This window comes from Vombatus ursinus, unplaced genomic scaffold (genome assembly GCF_900497805.2).
Source record: "Vombatus ursinus unplaced genomic scaffold, bare-nosed wombat genome assembly UNPS02009994.1, whole genome shotgun sequence".
In the NCBI taxonomy this organism is placed as follows: domain Eukaryota; kingdom Metazoa; phylum Chordata; class Mammalia; order Diprotodontia; family Vombatidae; genus Vombatus; species Vombatus ursinus.
Window position 1 is genome coordinate 1,192,804 of NW_020949772.1, and position 18,320 is coordinate 1,211,123.

Genomic DNA, 18,320 nt, shown 5'->3' on the forward strand with positions numbered 1-18,320 from the left:
AAAAACAAAGAAATAGCCAACTTTCTAGTAAGAGGAATTGCTAATTTTGGACTTTTAACGACATCTACCTTTTACGTTGTCTGAAGTATCAACTGGAAGTGACATTCCCAAAGTACGCGCTACAACTGGAAAGCTTATCAACATTCTGTGGCTTGGGAATGATGGAGAACATGGAGGAGACACCCAGGTCATCATCTCCAGAGTCTGAAATACATCAATGACTGATAAGAAAGACTAGAGGAAGTCATGTAGTTGTAAAAACCACTAGCCAGAATAGCTTACAGCTGTTTCCAAACTATTACCAGGCAGGCTCAGATAGGATGCTAATTCAGATAAGTTCCTCTTGTCTAAATGTTCTAAATAAATCTGAAATTTCACTCTAACAGATGTTTAAGATCATGTTTTATCCAACACATCCCAAGAGAAAATATTTTCTAAAGCGGCTTTTTAATATCTTAGCTATTTTTTAAATTACTGAACAGCAATGCTCAGAGACAATCCAAAGTAAGACTACAGGATTTGATAATGAGTTATTCTATTTTGGGGAATAGCTACCTTAAGTGTGTTGCTATTGTGTTCTAAGAACACACCACAAGTGATGGAATCTGAATGCAGATTGAAGTATACTATTTTCACTTTGTGTTTTTCATGGTTTTTTTTCCCTTTTATTCTGTTTCTTCTTTCATAACATGACTAATGTGGAAATACATTTTACATGATTGCACATGTATAATCTACATCAGATTGCTTGTGATCTTGGGGAGAGGGAAGAGAAAGAGGGAGGGAGAAAAGTTTGGAACTCAAAATCTTATTAAAAAATGAATGTGGAAAATTGTCTTTAAATGTAATCGAAAAAAATAAAAATACTATTTACATTAAAAAAAAAAGAACACACCATACTGATCAATTTAAAATGAGCATGTGAGGCTTGAGTGATGACACACATTTACTGACATGACCAAGAAGTTAAGTAATGTTGGCACTTTGTAATGCTGAGAGCAGAAGCTACTGTAATTCATGTAATTGATGAATGTACTACTAAAATGATTTCTAATCAGAGGATCATAGAACCATAGATTTAGAACTGGAAGTGACCACAGGTTAATCTAGCCCAACCCTTTCATTTTGTAAATGAGAAAACAGAAGCCCAGAGTCAAGAGGTAACAGAGGCTGGAATCTGAAACCAGAACTGTCCAAAAATGACGAAGGATTTTTCTTATTGATGAAACATTATATTCTCATGTAGCATGTGATGTAGGTTTCCAATGTTGAGGCGTGAAGACTATTTAATTTGAAATGAGTGCATTTAAAGTGGGTGCAGGCCCAGAAACAGAATTTACAGTTTAACTTTCATCCTCATTAGATATCACCTTTTGCCCAGCTGGTATGAGTTCTGATTTGCAATCTCTAGAGAAGAAAATTGGGGGAAGGTTGGAGGGGGGGTGGAGACGGTGTTAGCATATAGGTAGAGTTTTATAACTCGAATTACATGTTCAAAGTCAAGTTTAAGGGGCAGCTAGGTTGGTGCAGTGGATGGAGCACTGGCCCTGGAAGACAGGAGAACCTGAGTTCAAATCCAACCTCAGATACTAACTAGCTGTGTGACCCTGGGCAAGTTACTTAACCCCAATTACCTCCAAAAAAAAAAAAAGATACAATCAAAGTCAAGTTTAACTCCTTGGCTGTTAACAACATTGCTAATTTCACATCTCTAGGACAACTGTGAGGCATGCATAATCCAAATAAAATGTAACTAAGAGCTATTGGTTATTAAAAAAAATAAAAGAACCCACTTATTTATAGTGATCTTTTTTTAAAGAATAATGTAAACACCTTGACTCTATTTGCTTGTATCTCACTGTTCAGGTTCAGTTAGCACACAGGAGAAAAGAGTCTGCCTCTAAAAAAGATGAAAGGGGAAAAGAGAGCTGAAGGAAATTCTCCAAGTGATTCCTCAGCCCCCAGGTTAGAAAGAGCCATAGTTGTTCCGCTGCTCCCCTCCTGTTTTGGACCCCCATCCCTGAAGCAACTAGTGAAATCTCAGGGAATCAAGAGAGGCTAGGATTGTTTCCTGTCTGGCTCTAATCCAGGCCCCCATGGATGGAGAGGGGATTATGTCCCTTAAGCACTGATGTCCTAATTCCTCTCCTACCTGTAAGAACCAGGTTTCCTTATCTCAAACGCTGCTTAACATAAGCTTACAGTGTAGGGACACAGATTTACTCATAGGGATTTTGAGAAAAACCCTACAAAAAGAGTTAATACATTACCTGTACTTTGCAGAAATGTGTTCCAGTTAAAGGTGACATTTGGCATCGTTAAAATTCCTAAGTCCAAGGAAAAAAATAAAAAGACATTTCACATGAACCAGGTTACCAATATATAATTAAAGTTATCTTGTTACGAATTTGAAATAATGAGATTCGTCTCATGTGGCGGCTAGGCTACCTAAATGCTTTGCTGAATTCTCATTAATCCTTGCAACCTTGAGAAGCTGCTGAGCTCCCTGGATTCCAGGTACTGATTTCCACTTCCTGGGCCTTACTGGGCCAAATTTCTAACATATGGAGATCCATGGGAAAAATGAACTAATTGGTTATTACTTAAAAGCACCACATGATTAAACAGAAATGACCGTAAGGGAAAATGTTTAGTCTAGATTATAAACTCCCACTTAAATATCACACTGCAAGAGAAGTTTTGCTTACCTCCCATGAAATTTCTATAAATTCACTTGTTTCTGTTGAACTTTAGAAGTCTCATTTAATACTTGATCATGATGGGAAGTTACAAGTTGCTGAAAGTTCATAGGTTAAATATAATTGACATCTATGATATCTTTCATATCTCAGAAATTTAAAGAAATGGTCTAGCAAGCAAATTCAAGGTGGTCTTCTAATAATCTCCAATTCCCCAGAATACTATTTAAAATGGGTTGTGCTTGGTCCACTTTTCTTTTTATTCAAAATGTTTACAACCCATTTAGAAGTTTGCAAGTGATATGATAAAAAAGAGAGTTGGATCTTTCTGAAATCTGGGCTCTTCTTGTTTCTGTCATTTAATGGATTTATGTCCTTGGGCAAGTCATATAACCTCTCTGTGCCTCAGTTTCCTTTTCTGTCAAATGGGGTTTAAAATATTTTTACCTGCCTTGTAGAGTTGTGAAGATAACAACATAATGATTTAGACGCTCTGGATAAACTGTAATACAATGAATCGCTGCCACAATCACAAAGTAAAAACCCCAAATTGCAGACCCAGAGATTAATTACATAAATTTACAATTCACAAAATGTCTCAACTCTTTTATATTCACGAAACACATAAAATCCCAGTTTCTGAAGAGAATGCCATATTTCCTTCAATATTTCAAACACTGATGACTTCATCTATGGGTACAGTCCCCCACCAATGCAGATAGCAAAAGCAACCCTGTTTCATACCTTCAGTCAAATTTCTTAAGTAAATATGACCAAAAAAATAAAAAGTACTTTATAGACAACCTTGCCTAGTCTGGTCTTCAGGTGATAGATGCCTGCAGTTGGGTCTATACCTGAAGACTTTTCCATTTTAGGAGCCCCTGTCAGACTTTGTGCTCAGAAAACTTAGTCTTCAAAAACCAAAGGTCAACTTGACAACGTAAGGTATCAGAGCAGAGATTTGGTGGAGGGAGAAATTTCACTGAATTATGAGATCTTAAAGCTTGAAGAGAAGCTAAGGGTCACTATCTAGACAAGGTTCCTGCCCAGTGAGAAGAGAAGGAGAGAGAATCTGAGTCACAGCAATTGAGGATCTTAAAAATGGAAGAACCTCTCAAAGTCATCATGCCCAATCTCATCAGCTTACAAGCAAGCAAATGAGGGTCAGAGGAAGGGAAATGACTTGCCCTAGATCACGCAGCTAATTAGCAGTAGATCCACTACTAAAAAGCAGATATTCCTCTCTCACAGTTCAGGGCTTTTTTCTATCACGCCCATGATTTTTTTGAAGTATTTTTCTAATATGAGATTTAGACCCTGAGCTTTCATTTGGTCTTTTTTTGTTACAAAGCATGTGTACCCATAAAATGGCTAGTAAGGTCAAAAAGCCCATTCTGGGTTCATGGAACTGGATAAACTTAAGTAGTCCTTGAAACCACGACTTTGGAATGACCTTCTTTCAAATAGATCTCTCTATTACTTACATAATGAAGTCTATTTGTTATTTTTCATTTTCTTCAATTATTATGCATTTAGATTCTTTTCTCCTCATTTCACTGGAAAAAAAAAAAGAAAAAGGAGCTCCCTATAAAAAATTACCATAGTCAAGCAAAAATTCCCATTAAAAAAATGTGTCTCCATCTGCATGTTGAGTATCTCACCTCTCGGTCAGAAAGGGAGCAGAATTCCTCTCTACTGGTCCTCTACAATCCTTGTTGATCATTGTATTGATCAGAGTTCTTAAGTCTTTCAGAATTTTTCATTTCTCCAGTGTTGGCATTTTATAGTATAAATCATTCTCTTGATTCTAAGCTATTTGTTATTAGTAGAGGTTCTAAATTAATATATTTTCAGGTAATTCCAATATTGGGCTCTCCATTAAAAATACAACTGGTAAACATGAGAAAAATGATGAAGATGCATCTAATTTACTAAGTTTAAAACTATGCTGCCATAGGAAATGATAGGCTTCTTAATAGCAATGAAATTTGACTATGGAAGGAAAAAGGGATGAAGAGGAAATAGGTTTTGACCATCAAGAGACTCTGAGTCACTAGAGGAAACACCCCTTGAATGCTGGGTCAATTCAATCTTAAAACTATATTCAACAAAAAACTTCAAGAGCAGATACAAATAAGCAAATAAGTGAACAAATGAATAGATAAATAGTAAATAAATGAATACATGAATGAAGATAAATAAATGAACAAATAAATAAATGAATACATAAATAAATAGGTAAATAAATAAAGTTCACTATCACCTAGGGTAAAAGCAAAGAAAAAACATACCTTGTTTATATTTAAAAATCCTTACCTTGGCTTTGGACATGGATTTTACCCTTAGCATGTGGCTTATGAAAAGAGGAAAAAGAAGAGATAAATTTGATGGCCCACAATGATATTTCAGAAATATAATAATGTAACCATTAATAGCCTATTCAGGAAGCAGTTATCCAAAATCATCTATGCAGCTACTCAGACTTTTGACATTTGCTAAAGCAAAAAGCTATCCTTGTATTTTAATGAGTTTTGCTCATTAAAACAATACACACACACAAACACACACACACACAAAGAGAGAGAACAAAAATCTTTGTTGCGCCAAAAGCAGAGTGAAAGGAATGACCTAAAATTAGATTCAATGCATGTTATAACAGACACCAACCAAGCTGATGATTTTGCACTTACCAGGCTAGTGGAAAAGTTAAATGAGCTTGAACAGAACATGCCAGCAACAAAGAACATCTATTTAACTTGATGATTCAGGTGAAGAGAAAAGTTTTCAGACAGTTTGGTTTGGGCTTCTTGCTTCATTGGGTAGGGGTGGGATTTCCCTTTAGAAGTAGTATTCCAAAAGGGGAAAAAAAAACACAAAAAACAAAACCCCAGACTTTTCAATATGGTAAAAATCAAAAAGACCAAATTACCTCCTAACATGACTATGTGCCAAAAGTGCATATTTACTATTCCTTTTGGGTTAAAGAGTTGGGATTCATCAATTAGCTACCAGGGAGAGGGAAAAAATCCATTTTTCAGATTGATTAATCGGCCTATTTCAAAATGATAGCATAAAGTCCTACATAAAATCAAGTCTAGAACCAATACCACATTTAACAAATAAGGATATGGAGAAGTCACATTTTCAACTGCCAAAGACTGGGTTGGTTGTACCTATGTGACATAAAAACAGTAAATTCAGTGAAAAAGCCAACCTGGATGTTTGAGTGCTTAGTGTCACAGTAACTAAATATCCAGATGATGACTGATGGACCCAAATTACACAAACAACTTGGCATTACATAAATCTCAATGGCCCTGCCTTTGGTGTACACAGTGCTGTCTCTAGAAAAAGGTCAGTGCTCCATGAAATCTCTAGTTTGTACTTAAAAGCAAATTCCAACCAGTGGTTATGCTCCACCTCTCCCAAACTGCCCAAATAAGAAGAAATAAATTTTAATTGATATTATGAGCAAACTGGAAAAGAAATCATATTAAAGCCACCTGCATAGCAGAGATAAGACAGTCAACCCTTTGGCCTCTTGATTAGGGGGCACTGCAGACTATGAGGTTGGGGTGAGGAGATATGGAATGGCAGTATGTTCTTAAGCCAATCCTCATTTTAGCATCCACTCATAAACTCATCTCTACTAGTTGCTTTCCTGGGTCACTATCCAGCTGGCAGAAATGTCAGAGAGCACAGAATAACTGCCCACATACATTGTATACCAGAATGACTATGCATAGGAAAACATCCTGGAAGCCATCAGTCATAAAATCTCCCTTAAATGTCAGGTGTGTTACATAGTACACAACAGGAGCTTTTAGTGTTGAATGCTGCAAGAATCAAGATGGTTCTAAAGATATATGTTAAGCTATAGCATAATCTTCTTGAAAAGTAAAAGGAAAAACTGCTTGGGTGAAGGGAAATAACAAAATTCTGAATTGTAACAGAAACTGAGGTTCTCATTCACATTGCTGAGCTTCAGGGCTAAAATAGATTTAAAAAAAAAATTAAGAGGCCTAAAAAGTTTCTTTATAAAGGAGGAAAAGACAGACTAGCAGGGCTAAGATTAGGGTCTTATCATTGTTTCTTATTCAGGTTGTTTGTGAACACTGTCATCATTAGCATACAAACTTAAAATGTTCCTCTTAGAAAATATCACATACTTTTCAACCCACAAGAAAAAAAAAATCAGTACAGAAGTGGAATGAATTTTTTGAAAAGCCTTTGGTACTTGTATAGTGAACTCTTATAAATCACAGCAGTCTTTCACCAAAATCCATTTTACAACATGGAAAAATTGGGGTCGGGGAAAATCAGGTTTATTTAATTTTGCAGTAACATATGGTTTTCAATTTTTTTAAAAGATGTTTTAATATCAGCTAAAAAAATAAAAAAAAGTTAAGGAAAAAAAGAAGGCTGTGGTTATTTTAATTTTTATAATGAACGAAAAAATGTATACAACCCAGTAAAAGCCAAAAGGCTGATATCGATTTTCAAAAGATTTTATATATTAAAATACCCTAGATGTAGATTACCTTTTGTTGCTCATTTCTTATTCTCTGCTTTCTTTGAAATGACATAACTCTCTCTGTCCTAGCAAAAGATTCACCTAGCAGCTATATTCTCTAATTAATGCAGAAACCATAAAGATCATAAAGATGAGTCTGAATTCAAGTGATTTCTGAAAGTGATTAAAATAACCCTTATTTATACTTTATGAGTCAATAAGAAATTGTTGTTTAATTTGATCCATTAAAAAAGGTTAATAGCTTTTTTGGAAAAAACAAATTAATATGCGTATGTGTGAATGAACAGAAAAGTAAAAGATCTTTTGGACATACCTATGTTACTTATATTTCATGATTTATCACATAAGCATTGGCATGTGTACATATACTTATGTAAATGTATCTCCTCAAGGCAATTTCTTATAATATATTCTGCTATTTGAATGATAGAAACAAACATTAGAAAAAGAATAACTTAAAAGTGCAGTGTACTTTGGCCTGAAGATATAAAAAGTTAATTATTTAAAGAGCCAAATAAATATTCTTTATCAAAGTCCTTATTTATGAAGTTTTTAATAGATTACTCCTGATGTTTTTTTTTCAAAATCTGAAAGGTAATTTAAATGGGATACTTGCATATAAGATCTTTATAATAACTTGTCAGTTTTTAGTTCATAAAAATGAAAAGAACCTACAAATGGAGAAAATACATAATATTCACATTTTTAAAGGATATATGCAATTTCAGTAATTTCCCCAAAGGGCTTAAATAAAAGTGATTTTACTTTAAAATCACTAGACAGCTTCTGATTAAGTTTCGACTTAAAAAGCCAAAAACCTGTAATAAATGGAGAAAGCAAGTTTGACATATTACTGAATGTGTCTCCATCATAGAATTAAATAATTCACAGAAATAGATGTACATATCTTGAGAAGATCTCTCTCATTCCCCTCCCTAGGCCCAACCACACATCTCCTCCTTTCCTTCCACCTGCCCACAAACAAGTAAGAGCAAACATGAACATTCTCTCAAGCCTATCCCCAAGGCCAGGAAACTAGCCAAAGAAAAATGTTTGAAATAGGAAAAAGAGAGATCAAGAGTAGTAAGGTGAGAAGTAAATTCAATAATGAGATTCAAATAATGATTTGCTCTGATCCATGATGAAACAGACAGGTGGATGGTTGTAACAACAAAACAACATGAACTCCATTAGAAAGAAAGTAGTATGATGTGGTGCATGATGAAGCTACATACACAGAGTCAAAGGAAAATTCCAGGGAAGTTTGCGGCTTTTTAAAAGTCCAACTCGTAAGAGAAAGCAAGTACCCTAAGGAAGTCTCAGAAGCTATTTTTGCCTTTCCTCTGCCTAGGCAGTTTGGGCCCAACTGAAACATTTTCTGTTCATTCCCAAGGTTGGAGGCCCAGATAAAATGAGGTATTTTCAGGTAACATAACCTAGGAATTTGTTAATCATTTTGGAACTACAGATTCCAGTGGTCTCACATGGAAAAAAAAAACAAAACAAAACACTTGGGTCATTTTCACAGTTCCTCCAACCAAAGTTCTCTGAAGAGAGAGTACTTTATTAAATATTTATCAAACCAGAAGTTGTCTAATATATGATTAATCCTTGATGTTTCACTTAAAAAGAATTTAGAAGTGTTATTGGTGCAAAACCTCCCATTCCTGAAGACAAAAAGGGGTGAAATTGATGTACATAAAAGGCTTGGTACATGGTGGGCCAGGCATGTGTGCTTTTTATTATTGTCTGATATTTTGAGATAATCAGATGACAGACAAAAAACATGCAGGGAAGGTATGTAAGAAGTCATTAGGGCCAACATGCTGAGTTAAGCAGCTCACTTAGGCTAGCACCAGTTACTAAGCTGTCTTTCTGAGCTCACCTGTGGTTTGAACTGCTCACGTAACAGCCAATAAAACCTGTCTTGCTTTCTGCATATCAATTTCCAAAAGAATTTCTGATGAGTTTATGTACAGATGGAAAGTAAATTGCACATATATGTATTGCCTACAATAACTACTGCAGAAAAAACTAAGATGCAGAAGGAAAGATAAATGGCCAAAGAAGGCTGAAAATGAGGCTACTTTTAAAAATAAATAAATAAAAATCATTAGATGGTCTGGCCCCAAAGAACCTAACTGAATACTAACCGTTGCAAAATGCATTCAGTGATCACTTTCATTGTTTTGCAAGGCTCAGATGTTAGTTGGTTTTTAACAGAAGAAATTCTAAAAATTAACATTCATTCATTTTTTTCCTTCCTGTATTAGATTCCTATTTTATAAGTCTTGAAGGACCTTTCCCCCCAAAAAATAATTACTTCTAAATCCCTGGGGCCAATGATTTGTGCTTAAAGTTGAAAACACAAATCAGACATGGAAAATCCAAATTGGGCAAGCACATGAGAAATGGGAGAAAAAGCCCATAACAATTAATAACATGAGTTAGACATGTTTGCGTCCTCTTCATCCCACTGGACTGGAGCAGGTGAAATTTATCATAATCCTGTAGGCTTTGAAACAACCTGAGGTCTATGCAGAAAGATCTAGGATCATAGACTCAGGCTGGAAGAAACTTTTCTTTGGTGACCTATATTTTGTCCAGGTTTCAGCCAGACCAAGGAATTTTTCCCCCTGATACGTGAAGCAGTTGTCAGAATTAGACACAGTACTAAAAATTCAGAAATGTAAAGTACATTATTTATAATAAGCAACAACACATCTACAGTAGCAATACATCTACAATCTCAGTTACAGTTTTATGAAATGGTAATGGATCAAAATTTCATATTGTTAAAATGTTTCTTAAATTATACATATGATATTTATATATAAATATTTCATTAAAATTATGTGAAACACATAAGAATACATATAAAATGCTACAAACTAAAAATGATTGATACATAGCAGTTACCTCTGCCAAATATCATATTATATGAACTGAATTTTTCCAAAAATAAAAGGCTATTATCTAACATCATGAGATTAATTATTTACCATTAAATACAATCTTTCATTGAGGTGTTGTCTACACAAATCTAAAAGACAGTGAAAGGGGACCAGAAAAAAAATGGTAAAAAGCAAGTTATCTTACTGGAGTCCAACCAAATTTCATGGCTTTGTGGTTTGTGCATACTCAGCCAAAAATAACCACATGCCAACAACCCACCAAACAGAATTGCCTAAGATGCCACCTTTTCCTCTGGTGGTAAATTGCAAGGAAAATCCTACTGGCATATTTTTATTAGCATAAGTCATCTGATATTAAGCATTGTAGCAGAAATTCCTTTAGAAACTCCCTTCGCCTTGATAGAGCTCCTGTATATATAAAGACATAAATATCGATAGAGGATGAAATTAAAACCATAGAGTGACTAAGGAGAATGGCTACTTTGAGTTTTACATCAACCACAAGACTATTATCTATGACCGTATGTAAGCATATTCCTACTTAAAGGTTACATAGATAGGTTAGCCTACATGAGGAAGAAAAAAAGCCCACAAATTTTGAACTAGTTTATGTCAAAATCATGAATACACAAACATGTGGATATGCATGTACATGCAATAACATATAAGGACACAGTACATGAGCGTGTCTACACATGTGTAGAGAGACAGGACATATGATTTCATTGTCATAGGGAACTCCCAGGTAAGGAAACTCCTTCTGCCAATGCAGGTCAGTACCTTCTTTGCAACTTAGAGAGATGCCCAGGGCACTGAGATGTTAAAAGACTTGGCCAGAGTCATACAGCCTGTATATTTCAGGGGAGGAATTTGAAGTCAGGTCTTCCTGGATCCAAGGCCATTTCTCTATCCACTAAGCCATGCTTCCTCATGTGTGTGTGTGTGTGTGTGTGTGTATGTGTGTATAGTTCCATATAATATACATACATGGAAATAAGTATATGTTTTAACTTTGTGTATGTATAAATATAGTTATATATAAACCTATACATAAGCCAACTTATAACCCATATTTAAGCCTATACACAAAAACCCATCTAAGTTTATATATAAAACAACATCTCTAGAGAGATTGCCTGATTGTCGTACTACTCGAGAGAAAACCTACTTACTCTCTAGAGACAGAATCACATTTATATAAACAAACACACATATTTCCTCTTTAGTGATCAGGAGAGTATCCAAAGAAAATTCATGAATTTCTTTTGTCTGGGGTTTATTGGAATTAGCTGATTTTTATTACGGTTTTATAATAATTAGGGGATTAGTCAAGCCATTATGCAGTAAAGCAAATCCATTCAGTAATATAAGCATTACAAATTTAAATCTCTAGCTGACAATAGTGCAATTAAGAACCAAATTGTAATTACTCAAATACCATGTCACCATTAGAAATATAAAAAGAGAAGCAGGTTCTTTATAGAAATTATCATGTAAGTGGCTTATTCTTAAAAAAAAAAATGGACCTTGTATTTGGAGTTGAAGTTTATGGACTTTTTGTTGCTCTATTATTCAAAATCCAAATCAGTCAAAAAGTAAGCCACCCTCATGGATTCAACTATCACCTCATGTGAGTGACTCCCAGGTCTCTGGTCTCTGTCTCCAGGTCTGGCCTCGCTCCTGAACTCACCAAATGTCTACTTGAGATTTTTCCACCTGAGGGTCCTATCTGCACTACAAATTTAACATGTACAAAATGGAAATCTTAACTCCATTTGTCCCTCCCCACACTAGCAGCATCCTTCCTTCCCTCCCCACCAAAAAAAAAAAAAAAAGGAAAGAAAAAAAGAAAGACAGTAAAGAAAAGAAAAGAAAGGAAAGGAAAAGAAAAGAGAAGAAAAGGAAAAAACTCAGCTCCTCCTAGTAGGTTCTCTGTTTCTGTTAGTGGTACCACTGCTTTCTAAATCACTCAATTTCAAAACTTCATGATTGGTTCCTCTTCTGCCTTTCTCTCACCTCCCCATATTCCTATATGGATAACCAATTCTTTCTTTGAATCTGTGCCTTCCCAATCACCTTAAGCCTCTCATGCTGAGACAAGGGCTGTGCCTCCCAAATGGTCTTGATGCCAAAAGGCTCTCTCTCCTTCAATCGGTTCTGAACAATTCTGCAAAATTAATCCTCCTAAAAACAGCATCTTAATCAAAAATCATTTATATATGTGCAAGGCATTGCAGAAATGCAAAGATGTGGACTAGGCCCACAGTCTAGATGGGGAAGGCTCAGCTCTGGGGTCCTTTTTATCCTTTGATTTTAAAACAATTCTCTTACTGCATTCTTGATCATGATTAGGAAAAACTGGAAATTGAAAATGGATTTTATAAAAATTATGCACCTGCAACGACTACTAAGAACTTAACAAAAATATCAAGTAAAACTATCAAGTCTTTCTACTTGCTACCTAAGTGGGAGAATTTAGAGGAAGGTAATCAGGATGGTCAAGGCCTTGATGCAGGAACTGGCTTGTTTAGCCTGGAAAAAAAGATTCAGAACGGATAGGATAGCATTCTTCAAATATTCAAAGGGCAATGAGAGATTAGATTTGTTTCATCTGGTCCCAGAATGAAGAACCAGGAAGACACAGGTGGAAGTTACCAGTATGTAAATTAAGGTCTGACCATCATGAGAAACTTCCTAACAATTACAGCAGTCCCAAAGTGGACTGCACTGCCTTAGGAGTTAATGAAGGAGGAGGACTTCCCCTTCATGGAGGTGTTCCAGCACAGACTGCATGGCTATCTGTCAGAAGTGGTAACAGTTTGAACTACTTTTAAAGTGTGTTTTGGACTAGAAGGCCTCCCCACTCTGAAATCCTGAATTGCAGAGTCCATAAGGGATTTAACTTACAATGCAACCACTTCCTCAACTGAATTCTACCAGTTGAATTAGTCTGACTTTGGAAAAGGACATCTACTCCCCAAGAGTCTGTTGCTATCAGTAGATATGAAGCCAATGATCTTTACTAGCAGTTTGTAATACAAGCCTAGAGCCACCCAACCACAAAGGACAGAAAGAAAAAAAAAGTTAATGTTTGCCTTGAAGGGTTGGCTGTTATTTCTGCCACTGAAAAAAATCCATGAAGGTTCAAAGTAGCTGCACAGAAGAAAAACATTAATCACTGAAAAACAAAATGCATTATACTGGTTGTCACAATCAGTAGTAGTGGGCAAAATTTCCATATCCAAATGGGATTCCCCTCCAATATATTTATTTTCACTTTGCCCGAAATTCCACTTGTACAATGATAAATAATGATAAAAAATTAAAACATACCCATTTATTTACTGCCATTTCCTTCATTGATTCTGTAAAAGCCACTGCAAATCTAAGAAAAGGGACAAAAATGGTAGTGACAATTACTATGAAAACCTTTCCACATGACTATGAAATAGTTCTTTGGAGCAAAATATATGAGAAAAAGTAAGAAGCTGATCAAAATGCTTACTATTTACTTGAAAGTATTACTTCATGGTCACCAAGAGTCAGGTTCAATTTTTTTGCCCATCAAACCCCTTCAAAAGAGTTTTACCAGAGAGAAACAAGAGTCATCCAAGGGTGTGAATACCTGTTATTTTTTCTGCCTTTGTTGGAAAATTCTGATCTAGGACCTGGGCAAATGCCACACAATCAGACTGAAGAGGAAAGGAGTAATGAAGGTCTATGATCAACCTTACTATATATTCAAGAAAATGTTGGACTCTGCTGATTTTTTTTAAACTAATAGTAACTTATAGGCCCTTATCACTTATGAACTGGACAACTGCATTGGCCTCCTGATTCAACTGCCTGCCTCTAGCTTCTCTCCTCTGCTTTCATACAGCAATCAAAGAGCCACTCCTAAAACAGAGGTCTGACCACATCACTCACCTGCTCAAAATTTTCAGGAGCTCCCTATTACCTTTAGTGTAGGATAACAGATTCTACTGAGCACTGAAAGCCCTTTACAGTCTGGTTCTAACTAATCTTTTCAGGTTAACTACACACTACTACCTCTTGCATAATCTAAATTCCAGACAAAATTGCCTGCCTGCTATTTCTCATGTATAATATTCCATCCCTCACCTCCATGCCTTTGCATAGACTGTCCCCTGTGCCTTCAATGGTCACCTCCCTACCACCCACTTCTACCTCCTGACCTTCAAGGCTCAACTTAGGCCCTACTTCCTACAGAGGTTTTTCCTGATTTCCTCATCCCCACCCCACTACGGAATCCCTAGTGCTCCTTCCCCTCACCAAAATCACCTTGTATCTACTTCAGGTATATATATTTTAAATTTATCTATCTTATACCAGTTGTTTCCTCCAGTAAGAATGTTAAGATCCTTGAGGGCATCAATAGTTTCATTTCTAAATGACAAATGAATTTTCTTTTCACGTTTATGAAAATACTTATCCCCATGGTGCCTGGTGCACAGTAGGTGCTTAATAAATGCTCACTGAATTGAATTATACTTTTTGAAGGTAGATTTTCCTCTAGGAAATAACTTTCCAATTAACTGAATTTATAAAAAAAAGGCTATTATATAACATCGTGGGATTCATTATTTATCATTAAATACAGTCTTACATTGAGGTATTGTTTACTTCTTCTGAAATCAAGCTCCCCTTGATAAATCCTTAAAGTAAGCATGAGTATCGCATTGAATCTATATATCAATTGACAAGTATGGGCATTTTTATAATATTGGCTCCACCTGGCCACTGGCAGAGGCTATTTCTCTAATTGTTCATTTCTTTCTGACTGTTAAAATTGCTTTAAAGTTGTCTTTATATGTAGTTTATGTGTTTTAATGATCAAATATCTGGTTTCATTTAGTCACTATTATGAATGATTGGGACAGCATGGCAAAGGAGATGGAGTGCTCCAGAAGTCAGAAAAACCTTAGTTCAAAACTTGCCTCTAAGTAAGTAAACAAGGGCAAATTCCCCCTCTGCCTTCCCAATTCCTGAAGGAGAAAAGTTATAGGTGGGTTTGGATCTGCCTTGGTGTCGGGAGTGCCTATACCTGAGAAAATCACTGGTCTTCAATGTATAGATAGATCCCTTAATGATACTAACATCTTTGGCTGAAAATAGAGCATTTATATTTTCTGCCTTTATGAATTTAACTAGGACTTAGCTATGACAAAGAATAAGACATACTGTGAAAGTCTCCGTATACTTGAACAAAAATGCACATTCTCTCTTTTTCCCAGTTTACTCTCTCACTCACTCTCTGTTTCTCTCTTTCTGCCTTCATATGTGTATATATGTAGTTATTAGAACTGGTTTGTTCAATACTGTCAAGTCTGTTACTTTTTTTATGACCCATATTCTGATAATAAGGTGCTAAAATCTCATTAATTTTCCATATATTTCTTTTTTTGCAAAATTATAAGTATTTCCTTTATAAATTCAACTACCAAATCACTTGGTCCAAGTGTATCCAAAACCTCCAAAACTGATACGCATTCCTTTTCATTTGTGCTTTTCAGTGTGATTTCCTTGTTTATCTCTCACTACCTTCTGGTTTCATTTTGACTTTGCTGTCTACCAAAGAATTCCATATTTTCTGGAGATAGCTGTAAAATTTTAAACTTTACTTCCCTCTTTCGACATCATGCTTCCTGGAGATTGCTAGATTCCATTCTTTTAAAACATTCTAAACTAAATATCTCTATAACACTATAGCATTTTCTATAATTTTCATCTCTAAAACTTGACCCTTTCCCAATTTAGGAGCTTTAACCAATGGTATCTATCATTCAGTAACTCACCTAACAATAACATAACTATATACATACACACTCAAACACATATATGTATGCAGGTGTATACATATATATGTGTATACATATGCATATACATGTATAGATATATATGTATATATAATTGAGATTGATTATATATATTCTATCATATCACATATAAAACTTCATACCATCTATGTATGACATAGATATAAATTATATAATATTTAGGCAATCACAGTTGTAAAGTATTCATGTTCATGCTCTAAAGTATTTGACTCTTAATGTTTCTATACCTAACTCAACTATATTTGTTTTCCCATGAATTCTTTGAAGTTTTCTTGGCTTTTAAAAGTCTAATTTTTATATTCAAAATAAATTCTTAGATTTGATGCAAAAGTAAGTCTAGGATCAACACTCATGTTTTGAATTTTGTATAGTCACTGCCCAATTTCTTCTGTCATTTCTGGTTACTGAAGAAAAACAAAACAAAACAAAGCAAAAAGAAAAAGAAAAAGCTTGGGCAATAATAATTGATGTTTTTGATAAGTGACTTGCTTCTTGGAACCTGAAAGACTTTTTTTGGGGGGGGAGGGGGAGAATGGGGAGTCCGGACTTTAGTCCTGAGAGCTCACAATAATAAGCCTGAGTTAATATCATCCCTGGGATTCTGTGAATTCTTTTTGTCTGTGGAATACTGCTGCCTTTTGATAGTTCTGGGGAACTGTCTTGTACAATTTCATGACACATATACATTAACTTCTTTTCTCCTTCAGTAATTTCAGATACTGTAGTAATTCTGAGGGTTCTTCTTCTAATTTCTCTTCCAAATCCATAACTCTAATTATAATTGCTTCTTGATCATTTTTACCTAAATGTTTTTTATTTTTTTTTATTTTCAATAGTATTGTCTGCCATTTTATCTTCTACTACATTAATTCTGCCCTTAGTGACATTCATTGTCATTTACAAATTCTCTACACTATTTCCATTTTGGCATCTCCTCAAAATTTCTGATTTAGGCTTTTTTTCCTTAAACATGTATCTTACCTATTTGAACATAATATCATTTCTTGCATTATTTGTGACTCTAATTCTAGAAACATTCTAACAGTCCTAGCATCTTAGGGCAAGAAGGGACCCTTGGAGGTTTTAAGTATGGAAACACGTACCCAGAAAAGTATAGTCATCCAAGATCAGAGGGAGAGACTACAGAATAAGTAGCAAAGTCGGATTCAAATCCTTAACTTCTGACTCCTAATCCAGTATTCTTTCTACTATACCACATAGTGCCAAAAAAATAAAGAAGAATATGTCTTCATCCTGGTGGTTTTCCCCTTGCTTCTCTTAATTTATAATTTTTCATGTCATTTTTTTTTGGTGGGGTAAGAAAGAGAGAAGAAAGAGACTTGTTTATGATTTTTTTTTTGGTGAGGCGATCGGGGTTAAGTGACTTGCCCAGGGTCACACAGCTAGTAAGTGTTAAGTGTCTGAGGCTGGATTTGAACTCAGGTCCTCCTGACTCCAAGGCCAGAGCTCTATTCACTGTGCCACCTAGCTGCCCCTGTTTGTGATATTTTTAGTGAGCTTTAATTTTTTTTTTTGAGAATTTAGAACAAATGTGTTGTTGTTATTTTTACTGGGCTCTTGAGCAAATAAGTGCCCTTGTAATCTCTCTCTGTCTCTGTCTCTCTCATTGCTATCTGCACATGTCTCTCCATTGTCCAGTTTTTGCCATTATGCTTGAAACACTTCACCTAAACAAGCAGAAAATCACTTGTTCTGAAGCTCATCAAATGCTACAAAAAACAGAAAATATACCTTATAGGAAAACAGCTACCATTTAAGGGAATTTGATTAAAAATAAAGCACTCATTATAAAGCTAGACACAGTTCAATATTTTGTTTTTACAGAATTTTGTGCAATATTGTGCTGTACAAGTAATCTATGATTCAGGCAATGTTCCTACACACTAGTCTGCAATCAATACAGGGGAAAAATCAATGTTTGTTTTAACAACTATGCAATGAATAATACTAGTGATAATACTACAAGAGGAATTCATTCAATACTGCTTCTAGGGAACAGAATGACTTTTTCTCTATGAGATCATACATTATGAATGATATCAAGCTAATTATTTTCAAGTATAAGAGCAGAACTATGATAATAAAGTATCTTTCAATTTGTCAATTAATTAATTATCCTAAAATGTCTCTGATGCCTACAGAGCTGCAAGATAACTTTGTAAAGATTTTTTAAATACCCAATCTTAGCTAATTCCTTGGAAAATATTTTCAAGGAATTAGCTCATTTAAAGCCAGTGGCACATTTAATAACACTAGTTTTAGGGGACAAGACTAACATCTACCATAACACAGG

General features: G+C 35.1%; 1 protein-coding gene across 1 annotated transcript in view; it reads right to left on the reverse strand.

Annotated features, from left to right (window-relative positions):
• The window catches only part of GLT1D1 (glycosyltransferase 1 domain containing 1), a 109,435-nt gene that overhangs the window by 64,045 nt on the left and 27,070 nt on the right, over positions 1-18,320 (reverse strand). The window contains exons 4-6 of the mRNA XM_027853558.1: positions 13,482-13,533; positions 5,016-5,052; positions 2,271-2,327 (exon numbers count right to left, since the gene is read on the reverse strand). Of these exons, the coding sequence (XP_027709359.1) occupies positions 2,271-2,327; positions 5,016-5,052; positions 13,482-13,533 (146 nt within the window). The remainder of the gene's footprint in view (positions 1-2,270; positions 2,328-5,015; positions 5,053-13,481; positions 13,534-18,320) is intronic.